Source organism: Adelges cooleyi, unplaced genomic scaffold (genome assembly GCF_023614345.1).
Source record: "Adelges cooleyi isolate 19-005CV unplaced genomic scaffold, UGA_ACOO_1.1 ACOO_flye_CR_arks_rails_tigmint_CR_PRNA_30, whole genome shotgun sequence".
Taxonomy (NCBI): Eukaryota; Metazoa; Arthropoda; class Insecta; order Hemiptera; family Adelgidae; genus Adelges; species Adelges cooleyi.
In genome coordinates this window covers 10,383,606-10,408,113 of record NW_026095971.1, presented here as the reverse complement: position 1 = coordinate 10,408,113, position 24,508 = coordinate 10,383,606, and the positions used below count along the sequence as shown (strand labels likewise).

Genomic DNA, 24,508 nt, shown 5'->3' with positions numbered 1-24,508 from the left:
CTGCGTCCTCTATATTAATATAACTAATGCAATTCCCTTAAAAATTTCTAGTTTCTGTACTGCTGTTTAGACTTTTAAAAACTATTTTCATCATTATGTACACTTCATATTAGTAAAGTGTTTGTATTATGTTTGACTTGTCTAATTTGTAGCCTTTTCCTAGATCAGGTAGAAATTACCCTTAGTAATATAATGTTCAACTGAACAATAATTTCCTTTGTTTTAGAAAATAACGATGATTATCTATCTTGAATTTGGGTCAGTCGGCCATCGATTTTGGCCCTGCGACCTAAAATTGTGTACGCTACAACAGTATATCAGCCAGTAGCGCCATAATGCACTGCTTTGGCGACTGGCCACACTGCGGTTGGCTGCGGAGCATGTAATAGTAGGTACGATATACACGGCGTGCGCACGCACGATATACGCTACTGCCTACTACTACTATACATAGTACAATACAACACAACACGCACGCTCAGCATTGGCGGCGGCAGTGCAATACGCGTGGGTGCAAGCGAGATGGCAGGTCCACTCGACAGTATTGAGTATACCCGTCCTTTACGCACCTTTTCCAATCAATTGTGAAACAACAGCGCGCCTCCGCTGCTGCTCGCCAACACTACCTCCGAGACCGTACGGATTACCCATCGTGAGCGTACGTCGTTTGTTTTTGTCGTTATTTTTATTTTATACGCCGTTTTATCATTTCGTCGTGAAAATGTAAAAATTCATCATTTAAGTTCTACTCGTCAACAGTGTTCCTACACTAGATCGGTATGTTGTTATGCGACTGCCATACAGACTTGTCCGTAGGCGACGGATCACTCGTCGTTATGCCTGACCATTACGTCCGATAGATTGCTCGCTGTTTTGCCACTGCACATCACGGGTAATTATTACTACAGAATATCATTATCTTGCGTCTGTTTTCTGTTTACCTCTTGATATTATATCACATTTAGATTGTCATTTGTGTGCTCGTCAAATAATCAAAGTGTGATTGTGTGCGTGTATGTGTAGTGTTCGTTTCATTCATCCTTTGTTCCCTATCCAATTATACCTAATCATCTGTTGCGCTAGTGGCGTATGATAACGAGGGAATTTTCATAACTCCATCGAGGTAAGCGTAAGCCACCGCGGTATCAGATCGATATCCGATTTTATCCTGCGTCCCGTACCAATTCTTACAACTAATTAATTTTATTTTCAACTGTATTGTTGTTACAAATTAAAAATCCCATAATTGTACGTTATCTCCGATATCCTATGGATAGGTGAATGGTTATATTGAGTAATTAAATTTAATGTTATGCTTGTATCGTGTATCCCGAATTATAAGCTAATCTACGGAAAAAATAACAAACCAAAATTGTTTAATTTTACTCAGGTACTATAAACAAAAAAAATGTTACTAATTAAGTCTTTATATCATAAAAATTAAAAATCGTTAAATATTAAATCATTGACAATGTTTTTATAATATGTATTTTTTTTTAGTTTCTAATAAAGCTAATAATTTTTTTTTACAATTCAGCAAAGCCCAAAATAACAATTTGTATGTATATAACATATACTTACAAGAACTTGATTATAGCTTATTGAAAATATTGTATGTACATAGATATACATCTACCTTTGTGGTAGATAGCACTGGGGAATAGAAAACTGAGAATCCCTCAAGGATTTTATAACTATTTTAGTTTTTAGATTTGCAGTGGTACACATTTAGTTAGTCATTTGGAATAGGGTCAGTGTAGTGAAGAGGAGGGCATAATCATCTGCCTTAGCCCTGCTATAACATCCAAAAGGAAGTCAAAACCAACTAAGTACAGGAAACGACCAAAAATATACTAATATTTTAGTTTGTGGTTTGACTCAATAATTTGTGTATAGCTCCTAAAAAGAAGTTAAAAATCAAAGAATACTAAATCAAATCTAAACTTCTTGGTTGTTGTGTGGATAATTAAGACATAGAGGTGTATGGAGAAGATAAGAAAATATGTTGACAATAAAGATGGTAGAGAGTGAGAGAGAGGATACTTTTATATTAACCCAATTCTCTCTTATGCGGGGTTTACACGGGACCGTTTAAATAGCAATTCGACAAAGCCACAGGTGACTTAAATCGCAATAGTCAAAATTGACCGTCTTTCGACTTTTGTGTCATTCGGCGAAGGTCGCATGGCGGAGGGTGACCAAAATCGACGGTGAAAATATGACAGCGTGTTTAGTCGCAAACAATCGCTCACACCTTGTGGTAGGAAATTTTTTATTGTGTCGTTTTTTAAGTGCTTCACGCATATTGGTATCACGTTTTTGGATAAGTGGGGTAATTTTATTCAGTAAGGTCTCAAACTGATCAGTAGACATTCTTAAATGTTGCTTAAAATAGTCAGGATCTTCCAAAGCCAATTCCAGCAATAAAGTATCCGATGTCCCAATATTTTACACTGAGAAATCCATTGACATACCCAAATTTTACGTTTCTTCTTTTCCTTCTTCTTTAGTTCTGCAAGTAATTATTGAATAATTAAGTATCGAACTATTTCGACACCAGCACGTAGAAAATGTGTTCTGCTTAACATCGGCGCACCGGTAACTGACATTTTCACACACGTATTTAATTTATTATAAATAATAGAAATAATAATATAAAATTATAAAAGAGCTCGACCGCGACTGACTGACTGTCGACTGCGAAAAACATGAACAAAATGAACTAGTCGTATACAATATTTGTCGACTGTGGAAATGGTGTGGCTGTGCGGCCTTGTGAGGCGATTTCGTCGATGACTAGTCGTGCAGCTAAAATCGACCCAAGTAAACCCCGCATCTTACCATATCTTGATTCCATCTACCTTGTTTTGATGATATAATGTATATAAAACTAAAAATGTAAATGTTTTCCACTACACGGAAAAACATTAAATCATGGATATGTTTTTGTTTATTTCCTAAGGTAGTATTAAAAGAGATAACTTTTGTTCAAAATGTTAAAAAATAACCAGCTTATAAAAATGCAATACCCAGTTGAATCCCCATTGAACCGGGGTTATGCTGTGCTACATACACCCGATTGGCCGTTGAATAACGTCATTTTGTGACATAAAAAGTCTTAAATTGCAGGTGGGTATGTATGCAGCCTAAAAACATATCCATGTTAAAAAAAACTAATAAAAAGTAAATTTTGTCAATAAGATTTAAAAAAAAATTAATTACAACAGCTCGTCTCTAAAGTATTCAATGTTTTATTATTAACTCTATCCCCTAGTAGAAGTGGAGATTTTAGTTAGCTTTCAGCTAGTCACACTTTATAATAGACATTTTTTTTATTTCACTTTTGTGGGAATAGTTTTTGAATTTAAGGTCTGGAAATTAGACATCAAGCACACCTAGTGTTTACATAAAAATCACTATTTTCTCCTAAAATCTTTGGTTTTCCACTTTTTATTGCTTTAATGTAAATCTATAGATTATGTAAAGTATGAAGTATGTTATCAAGTTAATTGGTTTTATTAAAAAACAAAGTAGTAACAAGTATACCAATGGAATTCCATTAACAAATCTGCTTTTATAATTTACCTGAGCTATTATTATTTGGATCGTAAATTCTAACCTAGCTCCTAATCGTATCCTTACTATGTATGATACTTCTTTTCAGTTTTATGCTCTCCTGACTCCTGTAAAGTTGACATAATGGGAATTATGTTTGTCTGGTTATGAGCTACAGATATATTGGTGTATGATTCAAAAATTGTTTATACATTATTTTCCTATTTGTTACTCTATAAAATACAATTTTGATTCTAGTCTATATTATTTAGTAATTTAACACCTGTAATAACAAATCGTAGTTAAATTATATTATGCAAATTTAAATAGAACGACACTTGTTTAAAAAAAAGATGTATCAGTTTGCTTTTACCTATGAAAACTATAATAAACGAACAAATAATATTTCTATGAAAACTGAATATAAATTATTTTTGTTTTGAATAATATGAATGTTACTTATGTTGAAAGTAAATTTGTTAAAACTACTTATTTATTCAACGTCTACTATAAGCCAGATGCCTGAACTGAAGTAATATAAACTTTTAACTTAAAGAAATTATACTTGTAAGTTATGAGGAATACAGCCTGATTTGTAATTAATTACTACAAATATTAGTTCATAGTATTTGGCTTAGTTATAATATTCTACAATCCCTTAGTTTCCTATTTTTTTCTTCAAATATTTTATTTATTAACTAGTATTTAGTAAACTAGATAGCGCAGTGATCCAGTAAATTTGTTTTATTTAAACTGATAAGCTAGTTTCAGGGATACATTACATCTTAGCGGGCTAACACACAACAAATAGCAATCTTTCTATAGCTTTAGTTAATGTCTATAAATTCAAAACTATGATTTATAGATTTAATTTAATATAATGATAACATTACATTGATATAATAATAATTTTTATATTTCTTAGATTTAGAGCAATGAGAGATTGTGGACAGACATATACCGAAATAAACCCACTAATGAAGCCTCACGACACCATGGACTTAATTAACTGCCGTTCCAATATCACAGTTAATGTTAACAATAATAATGATCAGTCTGCTGTAAAAAAACTACCAAAGAAGCGAAAATATGATTTATCTCAACTTGAAGACTGTGATCCTGCTTCTGATCAAGTGCCTCCAGTTCAAAAGCAATGCAATACTAGTTGTGTAGCTAGTGTTGTTGTTGTACCCCCCCAATCTATGGCTGTTGACTATTCTAGACTTGATGGATTTGACCGGCCGAATTATGTTGATGTACCAGTGATTGTTGAGGATCATTGTGAACAAAACGAAGAAACTACATATACGAATGGACATGATGATACAGCAAGATTGGCTGTTGATCTCCAAGAGTGGACTGATCATAGGGTTTTGGCTAAAAGAGATGGAGTCTACTTGCCTGGACTAATTAGACAAGCTACTTCAAATGGAGATGTATGGATAGAATTTGACTATGTTGAAGGTCAGCGATATGTTATATTTAAAGATGTCTTAAATGCTAGTAAATATGATGTGATTTGTGATGCAAGCCCATCATTAAGCCAAGTAAGTAAATTTTTTTTTTTTATATAATTACAGTGATACTATTTAATATTGTAAACTACTAAATTAGTAACCTACAGACTACAGTAGTTGCTGTTATTTATTGACACTTAAAATACCGCTGACATGTTTATAGACTTAATATCAATGGACCACTGATGTATTTATTCATCCAATTTAAATATACCTGATTATATTATTATTTGTATTTATATTATGGAAAAGCACTAAAACTTTAAAGAACTATGGGTTTGAGAATGACCTTTTTAAGAAATAAATAAAAAATAATTGATATTGAAAAATCCGGCCAGGCCAAAGTCTAACTTAATTTAAAAAGATAAATCACTCGTTTTTCCGCTCCACAAAAAAACTGAATTATAGTAATTTTTTTAGATATAATTTTTTCTCCTCTTACCTCACTTCATTTATAACATTATTCCGGTGTCACGACCAATGACGTGACATTAAAATGTCCATGCAAATTTCGGTTTGACCCCCCAAGTTCAGACATATCTATTTTAAAACAGTGTTGAAAGTGCTAATTAACCATTAATGTAAAATATCTAATTGTTTATGATGATAGCATTAAATATTATTGTGACTTCTATGATACATGATTTTATATTAGCTCTATCTGATTTATTATTATTTCTAGTATTATCTTATGATGATTAATTTTTAAACTATGATATCTATGACTTATAATTTTATATTAGATCTATCTGTTACCTTTAAAGAGATTAAATGTTTTTTTTTTTTTTTAATTAATTTTTAAATAATTTTTGTAGGTAATTTTAGTTGAACAATTATTATAACTTGTATAAAACAGAATTGCAGAAATAAAATTCATGTTAATCAGTTTTCTCGCCTAAAATACAAAAATAATATACTGGTCCTATTCTACATTTGCTGATATACTACACTTAAACCTGATTTCATCAATGATTTTAATCGTGGTTAGCCGTTAACCACCAAAACTAGCTGGTTAAACAGACCATTCAAATTTTTGGTGGAATCAGGCCTTAATGAGAAACTTTTTAAAATATTAATTTATAATGAATATTTCTCAACCCTAAGTCTTGTAACCAGACTTGTTAACAACCTATAGTGTCCTCTTAGGATAATACAAAATTGCTGTTATTAAAATATCAGTTTTCGTTGAGTAATAATATTTTAAATATAAGCTATTAAAAAAAAAAAATAGTTAAAGGGAACATTTTGTTCCCTTTAACAAATATTATTTGAGTAATATAGTGTTTATTTGTATATTGTTTATTTATATTATAGGTTAGTATTGGAGCAAGAGTTTGTGTAAGAATAACAGGTTCACAATCAGATGAAGGTCATTCAATTCCTCGTGTATTTATTGAAGGAGTTGTTCTTAAAATTATTACTAGTCCTGTGAGATTTGTAGTAAGTGTAGTATCTGGTAGTAATGAGGAATACATTGTAAAAAGAGCAGATCTTCGCTTACTTTTACCACCTTGGTGGGATGAACTTGAGCATGGTGTACCAAATGGACATATACCTTTAATAAGAGAGCCTACACCTCCAACTACTAATGAGCCATCCAGTTACTATCATTCAGCAGTAACATCTCCTTTACAACCTTTGAATAACCGCCATTTTGATGACTTTTGTGAAAGTGATGATGATCTCCGGCGAGAAGATATTTTATTTATGTCTGATGCTGGTTTGTATTAATTAGCTTGAAATACTCTTTTCACTTATTTATTTTTAGACTAATGACTTTCTTTTTTTTTTGTAAATATATCAACGTAGTGTTTAGTGCAGTTGCAATTGAAATTGGTATTATATGTATCAGAATCGATATTCCCACACACTGCAAAGCAAATGTTACACCACCCTTCTTCATTCCCCTGCACAAGCGCTTTTATTGTTGATAATTTTTTCTTTTTAAAAAACAAAAATTATAAATCAAGAAAAGTCGTTTGAAAATTATAAATATATTCACTCTTTTAGATGCTGGAAAATTATCTGGAAGTAGTAAGAGAAGTAGTATGCAAAGTAGAGGTAGTACATGCAGTATATTGGATCATGGGAGTACAACACCTAGATCAACTCCAGCTACACCAAGATCACAAATTACATCTCCTCATAAATACAAGAAAGGAGATATTGTTACAACACCAAGTGGAATTAGAAAAAAATTTAATGGAAAACAATGGCGCCGTTTATGTTCAAAAGAAGGTTGCTCAAAAGAATCTCAAAGAAGAGGATACTGTTCTAGACACCTAAGCTTAAAAGGCAGTAGTTTGAGATCTTGTGCTTCAAGTAGCACTAGTTTTACAAGGTAATTCAAATTTTATTTTAAATTCTTCTTCTCCTTGGCCTTCATCCCAACTATTTAGGGTCGGCTACCCTTTTCCTAAACCTGACATTTCTCTCTACTTGATCTAACCGCACTTAACCCTATAGTTTACATCCTCATCAAAGTCACTGTTCTTCTGTGAAAGAGATCCTAAATACAACCTTGCCTACTACGTCACCGCTCATTGTCATTAATTGTCTTGTCCCGTCAACCTCTTGTCATCTTCCTCCAAAATGGTATTTAATATATCGTCGACCTATTTAAGCAGTAGGCTTAACTCCAAAATACCAAATTTTACACTTAAAGGAAAAAACACTGAAATATAATCATTAATTTACCAGCCAAGGCACAGTTTTGTTTTTCTTTCAAATAATGTAATATACCGAAAATTTATTTTTTTGGAGATATGTCCTTTGCTAAATAGTCTCATGATATTCTGTTTTACTTCTACTAATCCTTAGTCTCTTACCTTCAAGTGCTATTCTCCACTGTTCAAGCCTATTGTTTTAACTTCTTCCAGATTTTCTCCAACCAAAACTATATCATCTGTAAACATCATGCACCATAAGTATTTCACCCTGTAGTCCTTTAAAACTTTATCCATTACAACAAAAATGAGTAAGGGCGCAAAGCAGAACCCTGGTTCGTTCACACCTACTATAACAATAAAATCTTCTGTTATTCCTGCACACACTTTTGATACTCTTCTTTATACATATCCTCAATCAAACTAATATAACATTTCAGATCTTTTTTCTCATTAACGCCCTCTCTCGGCACTCCATCACATGCCTTCTCTAAACCAAAAAAAACATACATCGATTATTTTTCTTCTCACTTTACTTTTCTACAAGCTGTATCGTACAAAACACTGGTTACATCATTTAATTCCCTGGCATAAAAACCATATGATATTGATATCTCTTATTCATATCTGGTACTTCTAATTTTCTTCTATAATCTTTTCCCAAATCTTCGTACTACTAATACTACTCCTCAAAATCCCTAGACTGGTTGTTTTTCTCTTACCTTAGCCAATTCAAAAACTTCTTTTTACTTTTCTTTGTTCTTAGCTTCTTTTAATACTCATCATATCTCTTTAACTCCGCTTTACTTACCACACTCTTAGCTCCTTTATTCAAACTTTTGTACTCTAACCAATCTTCTCTCCTGTTTTTTGCCATAGCTTTAATTTCTTTTGCTCTTTTTATTTTTGTGCACTTTCTTTCCACTACAGCAAATTCCCATGACTATTAACCTATGCCATGTTGTTACGATCTTACCCGGGATTAATTTAAAATCCTTAATCTACTTTACACTTTCTCTCTTCCACATAAAATAATCAATTTATAGCTTATTTCGTCCACTCTAAGTTATGTAATGTTCTTCTCTCTCCATAAAATATGTGTCTTTTCACTTCTAAAAAAAATAAGTTCTAATCGGTTAAGGCAATATGGTAGTGAAATTGCTAACTTTCTTATTTTTCATCTTAGGCTTTTGAACTATTTTCTCTTGATTCCTCTTAAAAAAAAAATTGTTTATATGTATATAGTGGTAGGAACTTGGGGGGAAAAGGTACTCTCATAAAAGTCGAAATAAATCTACTTCTAATCAATGGAATTCGCGTTCTTGGCCTTATTCTGTTGCGATTGATATACTCAAATAATTGTAGAGAGCGTATTGCTTTAATTAAAGATTTGTAATTTTAGTAGCTTCACAAACTTTATTTTTTTAATTTAATATGACCTTACTCAATACTCAATACTCTAATCCATACAACAATTCTCAATCATAACATTTGTATAAATTTTTACGTTAAATTTAAATTAAAATATTTGAAATGAAAAGTTAATACAATATTTCATATTTTAATGTTTGGACCAAAATTTTAAATTTTATAAATGTTAAAAGTGTATTTAAATCAAATATTCATATATAATATTTATTAACTGTTTAGAATGTAATATGTATAATTTATATTATAATATAAAATTTATTTTATTTTAATTTATACTTAACATAAAATATTGCAATTAGTATTATATTTTATAAATATTTTTTTCCAAGTTTTTTATATTTTCGCAAAATATTTTTTTAAAATTGGGCTACTTTTGAAGAAGCGTTCAAAACCTATAGTTGTGGACCACGTGGCCAGTCCGTTCTATAAAATCAGCATGGACTGAATTTCATATTGCGTACGAGTCCGCAACTACGGGAGACATTTAATGTCCACGGGAGGATATAATAATATATTGACTGATCAGCAAGTGGACCAAACCCATCCCCATCCCAACCCCATTTATAAGGATATATATAAGGAATGTTAGGTTTTTTGGTAACCGGTTGTGTGCCAAAGTAAAGACATATCTCTTATCTCTCTTATAAATCATCTGATATTTTCGTGAGATTTTTTGGTAATGCTAAAAACTGTCGTTTTTTTCTTTTTGTGTGCCAAAGTAAAGACATAAAATGTCATAATGGGTTTTATGCCTTCCGCTTTCCTCCTCCTCCCAACCCCCTATTGATTCTATCAAAAAACCCTCTCTACAATTTGATAAGCATATCACCTGAAACAGAACATGACCAAGAGTGTGAAAATCCATTGATTTAAGTGAAGTTATTTCGAGATTTGTACTGTCAAACATGCAAAAAACTCATAAGCAGGAAATGAGCTTTAAAGTTAGTATAAGCATGCTCTGAAAGTGTAAAAACACGCACATACAAGGTCCAGACCCATCTACTCAAAGGCAAATAAAAAGCGGAAATTTTAAGTTTTTGGGTAGATTTCACTAGCATATTGCCTTAATTAGACTATTATTGTATATATTATTATCATATTATATATCACATGTATTATGCGTTAAATTGGTTATTGTGACTACTATCAAAAAATCACATGAATATTTTGTACAAGGATGTACAATAAATTGATTAATTTTGGTTGGATAAATTATAGTTTTATTATTTATAACAGCTTCAGAAACATTTTTATATTTCTGTCTGTTCATTAGGTATGACTTAAGTACATATTTTCACAATTTTAACATCTCAATAAACTGTATTTGAATGTACAAAATTATATGAATGATGTACTGCCTAATTTTTTTGTAATCACTGACCTAATCAACTTACTCTATACTTATACTTATCTATATCTTATATGTTCTTTTCCGGTAGTCTTGTTAACCAACTAATTACCATAAAATTAATTAAGTCTTGTACTTATAAATTTTGTCTGGAGGAGGAGGAGTGTCTGAGTGGGTAAGGCAGCAGTGTGTTAGCGCTCACTGTTGCCGGTTTGACACTCGGTCACGGGAGCTCCGTTTGCTTGGCGAGCAATCGTCCGGTGAAAAGGAACCGCTATCTCCTCTCTCCGGAGATGGATCGACGACTCGTCCCGGATAGTGAATTCGTCAAAAAACCATCTCATGATGGCAGCGTTAGGCCTTCATGATCCGTTTAGCTACATGATGATGACTTATAAATTTTGTATATAAAGTTAATATATAGTATCAGTTTATCATAAAATTTGTTATGAATAAATATTTAATTTTCAGAGGAAATAGAAGTGCCATAGATGGAGATGAAACGTCTCGAGAATCTCAAACTTCCCCAAGTTTTTCTGAACGTCGACTAGCTGGCCGTTTTGATCCAGATGAAACAGAAGCTGCCAACATGCTTGGTACACAACGTAATAATTAAGTTCTAACATTCTCGTCTGATTATTTGTCAAGGCCGGCGGGGCAATAGCAATATTATTGTACAAGACTTTGCCCTACTTACCTTTTTTAGAGTAGCATATATAATACGTAAGGCAAAGCTAAAACCTTATAACATGTTCTTGAAAAAACTTAGCAACACTTGTGGTTATATAATAATATTATATATATTATATAGTAAAGAAATATTTAAATAAACCCTTAACCACAAAAATAATACTCTGTAGCGTATACATATTTCAGAAGCAATGCTACCATCAACAGCGCACACAACAGACTGTTGGTTTTTCGTGTTAACAGTTTATTTAAATATTTAATTATTGTATTTCTTTACTTATAACATGTTCTGGTGCTACTTATGTTGACAACTTACTAACAATATTACATATAAAACCTAATTTTATGTTTAGAAAAATATATTAAATATACTTTTTTTTTGCAGTTTCTTTAGGAAGTTCAAGGTCAGGAACTCCTTTATACTCATCCCCTTGTCCACTGGGTAACAGTAATACACAGTCGCCACTTACAGTAGGATCTCGTCAAAATATGTTCCTACCAATTATTTTACCAGCAAACCAGAGTTACCCATCTACTACACCAACAGGAAATGGACATGCTACACCACCAACTATGAACAATACTTCTACTAATCAATATAGGCAACAACAACTTGTCAAGTATGGCATTTGTCAAACTTTACACTACTTCACAAAATTTTACTACTTAAAATGTTTACTATGAAAATTTAAATTCAGTTTTTTTTTTTAATAAATATTTGTAATGGCTGGTCTTATTGTATGTGAAAAATATTTGAAGCGACACTTTTGTCACTCAATGAGATAAGGGATCCAATATGGTGAAGGAGATAAGAAATGGAGGGAATGGGGTGAATCAGCTGATTGTATTGTGCCAAAGGCCCCGTGAGACATGTACATGATTTAATGCCCTTCTTTTAAGGGAAATAATTTGTTAGTTTATAGACTACTAATAATTAATATTTTGGAGTACGTAAATAACACCAAAAAAAAAAATTGAAAATCATATTTTTTTAATCTTAATTTTTTATGAAAAATACTTTTTAAATAGGCTGTTTTTTTTATTTATTTTAACTTCATATAATTAACAGTTAACATTAGTTTTTACTTAATATTTTTATTTATTCCAAAAAAAATAACATGTATTCATAGTCTATAATAATTTAATTATTTGATGGAAAAGCAAAATAGGAAAATCTTAATTTTCCTGGATAGTATAAATTAGTAATACCTTGAGGGACATTATTTAAATTATTTAATATTATTTCAGACCAGAATTGTTAAGGCCTAACACCCAACATGGTTTACAAGATTCATTGCCCATATCCAGTCAAACTAGTGTAATTCGTATATCACCGCACACAATCCAACCAAAAGTAACCAGTGTCACGGTAAGTTCTCAGACACAGGCCAGTTGGAGAGGTGTTGTTTCATCCCCTCAGCAATCAAATAAACCAATAAACCAGCCTTCGGGTCTATGGCAGGTAGAAAGACATCCAAGTGTTGTTGTGTCATCACAACAACATGGTCACATTTTAGAAAAAGCATTAACTACGGTTGAATTGGTAAGTATAATTATTTTTCGGAGATCTCTTAAAAATGTATTTATTTTGTAGGGACCACTTTATGTCAAAAATAAAACATAACATTTACATAAACAGCTTTTGTCTAAATGATTTTCTAATATATTAAGTTATAACAAAATTGTGTCAGTTTCAAGTAAATAAAAGAGTATTGATGATAAAACATTTGTTTTATGAAACAATAGAGTTAAAAACAAATTTTTAAAAAAAGCTGTACAGTGAGGTTGGGGCATAGTGAGGACAAAGAATATTGGAACGAGGGAGGTCACTGATCATATGAATATGAATTATTACAACTGAAAGTGGTAAAGTACCTTAATAAAAAAAAAGTTTGACTTCAGATTTTGAGAAAATTGTATATAGTATAGCTTCATTCTAGATCTACCCTCGGTCTAATTTTCAGATCTAAAAGTCCTAAAAGTTTGTACTATAGTAAATATGCTAGAAAATAACTACTACAACAGTTATTTGTTATCAATGTTTTGCTCAGAGAAAATAACTTTAAAAGTTATGTAACTAAAAACCTTAATATTATTCAATTACTCTTAAATTAATTGCCTTATTAATGTTTATTATTTTCATGTCTCCTAGATCTTAAGAAAAGCCCTTTTCGTTCCTTGTATTTGTATATATCTTTATAAACATTTGTTGAGATCATTGAACATACATGTTGTACAAAAATAAAATATCTTATTTATAAATATTTTTTTGTCTAACTTAGTAGGAATGGTTGTTATGTATCATGTCATGTACTTAAGTTATTACATAAATTCTCTTTTTTTTAGAATGGTCATGACACCTATAGTCGTATAACTGAAAATAGCGAAGTATTTTCCAGAGATAATGAAAATATTGTGTATCAAGAATCTGTAATAAAAAAAGATCCGCACGTTGGTGTGGGAATTAATGTACCTTATTCACAACCTTTGGTAATCAATTCTGGATATAATCAGGTATGTTAATGTATTATATTTTTGTACTATTCAGTGATCTATTTTATGTAAGACACTCAATATCTTCTAAAATAATTGTAATTTTATAATTTTTCTTTATGAAAAATGTTTTGTGTATATGTATAATATAGTATACTATTATAAAATTACCTTTTTTAGAATTTTCTAGAACACTATGAAACTATGAACTTTTGAAATTTTTAAACTAAAAAGCAACATAGTTAAATTAAGAATAATTGACAATTTTGACTGCACTCCCATCCTTCCTACCATCTTACTAATTTTCAGTAAAAATCTGTGTGTTTTATATTAAATGGATCACCTTGTATTCAGTGTGACCAATGATAAAGATGAAAAATGTAATGATTTTTAATTTGATTTTGGTTTTTAAAAATTGTGTAAAAAATATTAAGCAGACATATATTTTTAATATAACATATTTTGAGCCCACTGTATAACGTAAAATATTATTGTTAATTGTTATTTTATAAAAAATAGAGAGTTCAAAACATTCCAAGTTCAATTACAACACCTTCAGTTGTTACTAAACACAGCTACGCTGCCCCTCAAAATGAGTATCACGATTATCAAAACAAAAATTCTGTAGTTCAACAAGTTATTGTTCACCCTACTGAACTTTTACCTGTGTTGCCTATTATGGAAGATAGAAAAGAAGAACCGCCTGAACCCAGCCCGACTCTTACAAGTAATTAAATATTAGTTTTTTTATAAAGATCAAATTTGGTCTTAAATTAGGATTAACTTTGTGCTCAAAAGTGCGACCTATCAACAAATTTTAAGTTTAATGTGCAATCTACCATTAGATTATTAGCCCCTACCGCTTCAGAGGATGCCACATAATTTTTTGTGTGTAAAAAATTGTCTCTATAGTAGTTTTATCATAAAAATTCATCTCCTATTAATTAAATATTATGGCTTTATTTCAGTTTCCAGCGTAGGAGATTTTTTATAAAGTTAACTTTTAATTTGCGTGTATTCGTAAAATTTGGCTTTAAATCTAATTATTGATAATATTAGTCATTAGGTTGCACCTTAATCTCTTATTATACTATTATTAATATTGGTAGGTCACAATAGGGTAGTATTGACTGATATCATAATTTTTATTTTTATTATATTTTGCAGATAATGATAATGGAAATTTAACTGTATATTCTTGGGATTCTTTACTTCCGATTTTAAATTCAGAAGAAGTAGTTCAAACTACTATTTCTACTGTGCCTAAATCACTTACTCCTCCATTGTCAGCTCCGCCTATTCTAACACCACCACCAGCGGAATCCCCTGATGTTGATGATGATGATGTGTTCGAACAAGAACCCTGTGATACTGATGATCAAACATTGAATACTGCAGCTGGAAAGCGTAGAACACAATCTCTGAGTGCATTACAAAATTCAAAAGAACCGCAAAGTCCACTAACAAAAGCTAAAGATCGTATTCGAAGACCAATGAATGCTTTTATGATATTTAGTAAAAGACATCGTGCCTTGGTTCATCAAAGACATCCCAATCAGGACAATAGGACCGTATCAAAAATCCTTGGTGAATGGTGGTATGCATTGGAGCCAGATCAAAAACAAAAATACCATGAATTAGCTTCTGAAGTAAAAGAAGCTCACTTTAAAGCGCATCCAGAGTGGAAGTGGTGTAGTAAAGATAGAAGGAAGTCAAGCGGAAGTGGTCGATCTAAACTAGGATCTACTGATGAACATCCATCTCTTGATCATGATCCTATGGTCGATGTGACCTTAGAAATGTCAGATGAACAAAAAACACCTGTCAAAAAAGAAATGGATGTAGAAATGAAAAATGATTCTGAGGATGAACAAATGGTATGTGTAGTTTGTACTCCAAAATTACATTAAATAACATATTTTTTTTTCTATAGATTGTAGCTGAAGCTCCAGAGATTGATCTTAAGTGTAAAGAAAAGGTAACTGACTCTGATACAGAGTCTCAAAGTGATGCTGAGCCATTACAAGATAACAAAATATTTCCTCAACAGAGGTTTAGTCCAGTGAAATCTTCGAGTTCTGGAGAAGTGACATGCCGACCTAAACCTATTAAAGCCAGGTAATGTAAATACATGTTAAAATACACATTTAAAAAAAATAATTATTATTATTTTGCTCTTTTGCGTTTGTCTTAATAATTTTAGGTTACAAATGTTTTAAAAAATATATTATAATCAGCAAAAATGTATAATAGTATTCGAATCCTTCGAATATATAAATAGTAATAATAATTAATTTACAAATAGTTTTTTTTCAACTATCAAATAATTATTGGAATATTCGAATATTCAAATTTTTAAAAATTAGGTATTCGAATCCTTCGAAGATTTGAATCCAAATTACAACACTAATACTTATTAATACAGTAATAAGGATACTTTGTTGATTGCCATTTTTTTTCAGTCTATCACAGTCATTTGTATAGGTTAAATTACAATTATTTTCCCATCAAAACTGCTTTGCGCGGATTAATTTTTCTCAGGCTTCTTTATAGTTAAGGAGAGAAATGCATACTTTTTTTATACATGACAAAATTATCTGTGCTCCAGCATCCGTATTTTTTCATTTTACCTAATCAACCAATGCTATATCATTTTTAAAAAAAGTCTTTTCTTAATTAATTAATTATTCATTAACTTAAAAAAGAGCCATGGTAGAGCACAGACAATGTTGTTGTCTATATTATGTGAAAATTTGGTTTCTTATTTTTGATTACAGTCTTTGTAAAATTACGCAGCGCAAGGCGGGTTTTTTGAAGAAAATAACGGGTGTGTGTGATGCCATCTTAACCAATACAAGCCCACTATCTGTCCTAAGTATTTTAACTTTATTTCTGGTAACTGTAACAATAAAAAATACTTAGACTTAGTAAAATAACTTCCAATAGTCCACACAAATCTGTGTATATCAACTCTATAGCTGCACTTGTAGCTTGACGCTCCCGATTCTTATTGCCTTCATTTAATTTGAGGTATTCTCTGTTAATAAATGCATTCTTATTAGGCTTGTGACCTATTGTAGGCTTTTTAAGTACTTCTTGCAATCTTTTTTCCAGTGACCTTGTGAATCGCAACGAAAACATTTACATATTTAAAATAAAAAAAGAAATATACAAAGAAATTTGTATTGGAGAATAATGGTGTCAGTATAGATACTAAGGTATTTTTGAATAGAATAACCTAACTATGTATAACTTGTCAAGTTATAAAACTCAGGGTTCTATCGTAGGAATGCTAACTATATTATTTATATTATAAATTTATTTATTTCAATTTTATGATCCATATTTCTTAAAATAACTTACATCCTATGTTAAATAAAATAAAAAGTTAATTCTCATTATTTTAACTAAAATAAATATAATAATAGACCTGTGTTCTTGTTTCTTAAAGATTGGTGTCTGCAAGTTCAACAGATTCAAAATATCAGTCTAAAACTATCAACTCAAGAGAACCAACAACGCCGATTCTGTACCCATATCATTCCCCTATTAATCCTTTAGGCGTTTCTCCATTTCAACCTACCGGTGGTGCTTTTAAATTAATGCCAGCCTCACCAAAAGTTAAGAATCCTACTGATCAATTACCAATGCATATATCTGAAGCAACATGGACATCTGGAACCGAGACTTGGAATCAAACTAAATTGATTAATACGAATGCTTGGGCTGCTTCTACTGCTGAGTGGAATAACAACAAACCAACAAACACAACAACTGTAAATTCAAAAATTGTTGTAACACCTTTGTCACAACAGAACATATTTCATTATACTTCTTCTCCAAATAAAGATTCTGAACAAAAACCAGCAGCGTGTTCAGTTAGACAAGTAATAGGTGGCCGTCCTGTTTTAATACAAACTGCAGCTAAAAGTCAGTCTGGTAGTCAACAGCAAGCACTAACTTTAGCTTTTGTAAATTCTGGAGATTCAACAACTTCATTAGTAACTAATTTGCTAGTACCCACTAGTAACGACAATAGAAATACTTCAGCCACTCTGCAATATGTTATACCCAATAGACTGTCAAATATTTATTTACCTCAACAGACACAAACTGGTAATAAATAATATAGTTTATTTAAAATAATAATATTTATTTGTAATACAATGTTTGGTAAATCAGGTAAATCAAATCAAACACCCCCAGCAAAACCAACTCAGTCCTCTACTGTTATTGTGAGCACAAACAACACTTCATTGGTTTTTCATTCGTAAGTATAGTTAAATATTGTGTAATGTAATGTTCAAAAAAATTATTAAAACTTGCCGAAATTAGAGTATATTCTTGAAAGAGAAACATAGAAAAAATTGTTATCATTATTATTTATTTTTTGTGTATTTTGCAGTGATTCTGGAAATTCAGAAAAAATTTCAAACATCACAAGTAATTAATTATTTTATATGTAATAATAACCTAATAAATATCAATGTTTTTTTTTTTTTTTTAGAAAAACGTGAACCTGACATTGTAATTAGAGCTGATAATGATGAAAATTTAATATCCTTTGAGAAATCACAAAACAGTAGTTTAAAAAATAATATTTCACCCATCATATTTGATTTTAGAGATGATAATAATAAGGTAATCTATAAAATACATTTTATAGCTTAATGTCATTAATAGTTTGCACAAAAACCCTATTTTTTTCTTGAAAGATTTATGATTTTTAAAATAACTGTCGCTGTAAGTGGTAATATTATTTCCTGCACCATCAAAGCTACATAACACTCAATTGAACTTTACTACATTCGTTTCTTTAATTGAAAAACTAAAATTTCTAAATTTAGGCTAGTAAATAGTTCTGATTGAAATAATTTCAAGTAAACATTCCTTAGCAATAGTTAAATGAATATAATAGTTTTAAAATTAAAATAAAGACATTTTTTCACATGATGCTTTGCCTATTTGACAATATGAACAAATATGATGTAAAAAGTATTTATTGAAGTTTTAAAAAATTCCAGGACGATAATATAAAAAATGATGTTGAAGAAAAACCATTTGTACTTGCTCCCACTCCTGCACAACTTGGGAAAGCACCATTACAAAGAAGGCAATCTATGGGTAATTATTTAATCTGATTTCAAATAATGACAAAAATATACATCCAGTCCTAGTCCTAGGATCCAGTTCCAATTCCAATCGTAAAAAGCGACCCCAGAATCGTAGTACATAAAATCGGACTGTTCCTTTAATCATCACCTACCATTCGCTCGAGTACCGTGGTTACCTTGGTTATAAACCAAGTGTTTATTTTGGGCTCGAAAAACGAAAATTATTTTGTTTTTAAAGTACAAAATTAGTGTTTGAGGCCACCCTTAGGGGTGGAATTTTCGAAAAGTACTATGCCTTTGCGGGAGTGTACTCAACAACTTCATAAAGTTTCATGGCGATTGGATGAATGGTGTACTAATGCATTAAGAACAAACAGACAAACATACATTCATTTTTAAATATACTGTATTCAGAATAAGATAGTTTTCGTCGGGCGGCACTTCAGGCACCGCCCATTTTACATTTTGTCTGTCACTGGCGGCAGTGTTCAAGGTCCATTGCTCGTAGTGAAGCCACGCCCATGCGCACAAGTCGGCCGCCGAAGCCGGTTCTTATTCTGAAAAGAGTTTAGATAGATAGATAATTTTAAAACAAATTATTTAGTTTTTTTTATATTTTAATCTTTGTTATGTAGTTGTAAAAAGTATAAACTTTAATAATATAACTTAAATAATAAGGCTTTTAATTATCAAGTTACCAAACAAATTACTACAATAATACCACATAAGTATATATATATATATCTTTTTATAATTTAAAATACAGTATTTTTTATGTTTTAGGAAATTAGTCATGTTGTTCTCTTTTATTATACTAAATTAACGACTAAAAAGTGTTGACACCCTTAATGAGAACTAAAATGTTGGTTTCTATTTTTAGCCAATAATATTATTATTTTTTTTTTTTTTTACTGAATCACACATTCTTACTTTTTGATAAATATTAACTATCATATTTAGCTATTTACCAACTAATATTTCGTTTTTAGATGAGGCATTTAGCTTTGGCCATTGTCAATTATTTAACTTAATAATTTTTACTAAATAAAAATATTATTAAATTTTTAATTAAAATACTAGCATATAAATGTTCTATTTCTTTATATAAGGTCGCTCTTATAAAATTTAAATTTAATTAAACCAAAAAGAAAATGTATTTAATTAATTAATTACAAAAATATTTCTTTATAAAGCTAGTCCATAAATTAGAAACTGTATGGCAAATGTACTTTTTTAGACCAAAAGTTTAAAAAAAAGAAGAGTGTACCTATTCTCTGAAAACTTAAATGTGGTAGAAAGTATATTTATACATTGTTCATTTGTTTTTTAGTGTCTTCTAGTCAAGATTCATTACCTAGTTCTCTACCTGATAAAGATTCAGAACTGCTAGAAGATGTAACCGAAGATATACCAGAATCACCTTCGACAAAACGTAGTTTCTTCAAGAAAAATATTGAAGATGGAATGGATCGAGTATTAGAACAAGTTAACTTTGAAATGAAATTTTCTTCATTGCCTCAGTTTAAACCAGATGAATGTAATTCACCAAGTGCAATATCAGTACCGTCTAGCCCCCATGTCTTTAATGCTCAAACATTCCGCAAAAAACAATTAGCTGAATGCGACGCTCAAGTGGAAACTCCTAACTCATCAGGAAAACTAGTTGGAAACACATTTTTCGGTCCTGACTTTAATCCTGAAGCGTACAGAGGGGTATTGGATCAGGAAGATACAGTTGCAGCTTCACCTAGGACTCCTAAAACTCCAAGTGGTCGAAATGATAGCTCAGCAGCTGAAAAAGGACATAGAAAAATGTTAGAACAAAGAAGACAACTAGTCATGACTTTATTCCAAGAGCAAGGCATGTTTCCCTCTACTCAAGCAACTTCAATATTTCAGGTAACCAACAATTTTTAAGTCTTTAATGTAAACTACTATTTCTACTTGATTTTATTAGACTAGCCAGAGAAAACAAGTTGTTTAAAGTATAATCCAACTTCTCATACAGTCTAGTTTTAAAAAAAATAATATTATAGAATATCATTTTGTTACTTCACATTAACACTTTCTTCAACACTACTGATGCGTATACGCCGTCATAAAACTTTTATTTCAATGAGCTATTGACGTGCTTTGCATTCAATTTTTATAGGTACATTTCTGTTCAGCATTTTGAGTAGAACTTCAATGTTGATGACTATAAATATGCATTTTAAAATGTCAAAATATGCAATTATATGCCTTTATTGAAATCGGCTAAAAGAAATTAGCTGACGACATAATATAAATAACATTTTACGTAGGTTAATTATTTAAAAAGGTATTTTACGTATCAGGATAAGATTAAATTACAATTATTTTAGACATTTTGGACAATATTTTATAACCAGAATTTTTGTTTAATACATGGTCCGGCATAAAAACTTCCTTTATTTAGAAATGGCACTGTGGGAGTTGTGGTGGTGGTACAACGGTGGAGGGGGTATCGATCGATAGCTGTATACATGCCATTTTCTTTTGATCTAACCTAAACCAGTTTGCTAGGAACCATGATGAGGAAAAGTCTGGTTCCAACAAGATGGTGCCACAGGTCACACTTCGCGGCGCTCCCTAGCAATCTGGAGACAGTTGTTTCCTGGACGTCTTCTCTCTTTGCTTGGAGACATCACCTGCCGCCAAGGTCACCCGATTTATCCCCTTGCGGTTTTTTTCTTTGAGGACTTAAGAAGGCAATCACCCAGGCAGTGGCTGCCATTACACCGGAAATGATACGAAGAGCTATGGCCTTTCTCGAAAGTTAAAAGTGAACGCCGCAAAGTGTAACCTGTGGCACCATCTTGTTGGAACCAGACTTCTCCCACATCATGGTTCCTAGCAAACTGGTTTAGGTTAGTTCAAAAGAAAATGGCATGTATACAGCTATCGATCGATACCCCCTCCACCGTTGTACCACCACCACAACTCCCACAGTACCATTTCTAAATAAGGGAGGTTTTTTTGCCAGACCCTGTACTTTTTCTCATGTTGTGCATAATTTTCTTTAGCTCATATTCACAAATACAATTATAATAAAATAGAACATTTTTAATAATTATTCTTACAACTATACTATTAAATCTAGAAATATTCATTATAGGCAAATATGCTCAAGTGTCAAATAAGCAACTATATGCTGATTTTAAATCTAGTCTTAGGGAATTAAATTTATATTGCGCTTGAGTATAATTCTAATTTCACTAAAAAAAATAGGCAGGTTTAAAGGTTGGAGTATTTTATGGAAAACTCTGAAACTTCAACATTGAAAGTTTTAAATAAATATTTATAAGTTGTTATACTTTTACAGGCTAACCATGCTGAAATATTTCCCAACAAGTCGTCGTTACAATTAAAGATAAGAGAAGTTCGTCAAAAATTAATGGCACATAACACATTAACACCGAGTAGTGCAAGTGCTTTAAACAGTCCTAATGAAACATCATCTAATACACCAAGTAAGAAAATGAATTTCTATCATAATCTATATTACTTGAAATACTAAAAACAATGGTAAGGGAGATTTTTAATCTTATTCATGTGTGATATATCTAAATTTTATTTCTCTAATATAATAAAGATTTTACTTAACAATCTTTTAGCTAAACCTCCTATTGTTTCATAAAAAAATTACTGTACATAACCCTGGTTTGATTTTGCTTAAACTAATATAAATGTGAGTTACTTATCGAAAGTCAAAATAATGTTGTAAATAAATATTATTTGATGATAAATTAATTATTCATAAGTATTTTAACTGGAAAAAATTGTTACTTCATATTTAAATTTATAAAAAATTACCATTATGTATTTTTCATTTAAGGTTCATCAACACATCCACCTTCACAACAACCGCCTAGTGTAATGACGTCCAGCTAACATCAATATGTGATTACATTCAACTACACTTTTTTATAAACTGTAGACTATATACATAGTTTGCAATATTTAGACTTGTTAAGAGTTCATAATTGTTAAATATTTATTTTGTATAAAAATACCATAGTGTAATCGTTTTAACGATTAGTTCATGTTTTCTTTATGTGTAACGTGTACACTTAGATGTTTCTATTTTTTTTCTGGTTTACCAATTTGGTAAATAATAGGATTTAAATGTCAATAGACTTGTACTCAATATATATAAAAATAAATAAAAGAGTAAATACTCTAATGTTTTGACAACAATATCTGGTGATATCAGCTGTTTTTTTTTTAATAGTATTGATCAGAGCAAATGTGCCCTTACCTCAACTTTTCTTTTTATATAGTTGTGTAAAAAAAAATTTAATTATTATTTATTATTAATAAGAACGATCTCTTAACTCGATAGCCACATCCATCACCACAAGAGTCTTTCAAAATGTACATTATTATTATAGTTTAAAATCACACATAATAACCTTTTATACTTACTGTAGGTTGCTTAATATTACTATTAAACTTATAATGTGCCATTGATATAATATTTGCTAATTTATGTTTTATTATCCAGCGACTTCTATGGTCTTGATTATAATAATGATTAACTTATATTGTTTACTATTGGTTGCATCCTCCTTTTTTTTTTAATAAAAGAACTATTATATTAAGTTATAAAATAAAATATTAATAATCATTTTGGTATCTTATTGGATTTATTTTGTTATTTATTGCATTGTGAAAATATCTAAAATAAAAATTCTAACTTTTAATCATAATAAACATAAATACTTAAATATAATATAATATAATATATTTATATATATATATATATATATTTGTATATCATTTTTTTTTTTTTTATGCTCAAGTTGTATTAATTTCTTATATTATACACTTTGTAGTTTATTTGTATTATAAAAAAAAAACTTTACATTTATTCAAAACAAATTTAAAACATATATATATATATATTTAGAAGAAATTTGATCAAAGATGCAAAATTAAATTTAAAGTACCATTCTAAATTATGTGTATATATATAGTGTGTGTGTGTGTGTGTTTAAATTATACACATTTTTCTTTTAAATGCATTTTTTGCTAATGAATACGATTTTGCTCAACAAAAATGCATTAGTTTTACGGGTACTTTTTACAATTATTTTTTTGTAGTGAAATATCAATTTTATTCATCGTTAAACTAAACAAATCATATTATATATTCTATACTGTATACTTTGTTAAATTCTTTATAATTTATACATTTTTAAAACTAGTTAAACCACTTGTGTTTAATGTAGTTATCAGAGATAAATCATTTAATTATATTGATACTTGTTTGCTTTGTTCATGACAAATTTAATTGTATATTTATTATAATATATCTAAGTTACTTGTACATATATTATTAAACACTAAAATGTGTTTAAATGTTATATTTGTAAGCACAAATGTATTAAGTAAAAACAAAACGAATTTGAAAGATATTATTATGTAATTATTATTTCTTACCACTAAAGTACATTTTATAGTTATTCTATAGACGAAACTAATAGTTTTTATAAAATACATAAGAAAATAAAATGATCAAAATTCTATATGTATACGTATTTTGATATAATTACCAGCTTATATAGACAATGAACGAACCTATCTCCTTTATCTACATTTCAGATATTTCATGTTTCTCTTTACCAATTAAAAACATACAATAATTATTAATAAATATATGCTAAATTAAAA

General features: G+C 30.2%; 1 protein-coding gene across 2 annotated transcripts; it reads left to right on the top strand.

The window, feature by feature from the left end:
• Positions 1 to 591: 591 nt before the first annotated feature.
• LOC126839266 (putative transcription factor capicua) lies at positions 592 to 23,411 on the top strand. Of its 2 annotated transcripts, none has more exons than XM_050574466.1 (19): positions 592 to 892; positions 4,481 to 5,102; positions 6,387 to 6,792; positions 7,083 to 7,413; positions 10,989 to 11,122; positions 11,593 to 11,827; positions 12,456 to 12,750; positions 13,554 to 13,721; positions 14,220 to 14,427; positions 14,868 to 15,577; positions 15,634 to 15,818; positions 17,152 to 17,816; positions 17,883 to 17,970; positions 18,106 to 18,143; positions 18,208 to 18,341; positions 18,725 to 18,824; positions 20,145 to 20,713; positions 22,158 to 22,305; positions 22,671 to 23,411. In XM_050574466.1, the coding sequence occupies exons 2-19, from the start codon at positions 4,491 to 4,493 to the stop codon at positions 22,724 to 22,726; spliced, it is 5,082 nt and encodes a 1,693-aa protein (XP_050430423.1). In that variant the 5' UTR covers positions 592 to 892; positions 4,481 to 4,490; the 3' UTR covers positions 22,727 to 23,411. The 2 variants fall into 2 exon arrangements, with proteins under 2 accessions (XP_050430423.1, XP_050430424.1); XM_050574467.1 differs by having other exon boundaries at positions 593 to 892; positions 10,989 to 11,113.
• The last annotated feature ends 1,097 nt before the right edge of the window (positions 23,412 to 24,508 follow it).

Bases quoted from the DNA above. Each gene is read 5' to 3' on its own strand.
- LOC126839266 (XM_050574466.1), top strand. From the start codon at position 4,491: ATGAGAGATTGTGGACAGACATATACCGAAATAAACCCACTAATGAAG. The intron at 15,578-15,633 runs GTATGTGTAGTT...TTTTTTCTATAG, and splicing joins ATTCTGAGGATGAACAAATG to ATTGTAGCTGAAGCTCCAGA. The intron at 17,971-18,105 runs GTAAGTATAGTT...TGTATTTTGCAG, and splicing joins ACTTCATTGGTTTTTCATTC to TGATTCTGGAAATTCAGAAA.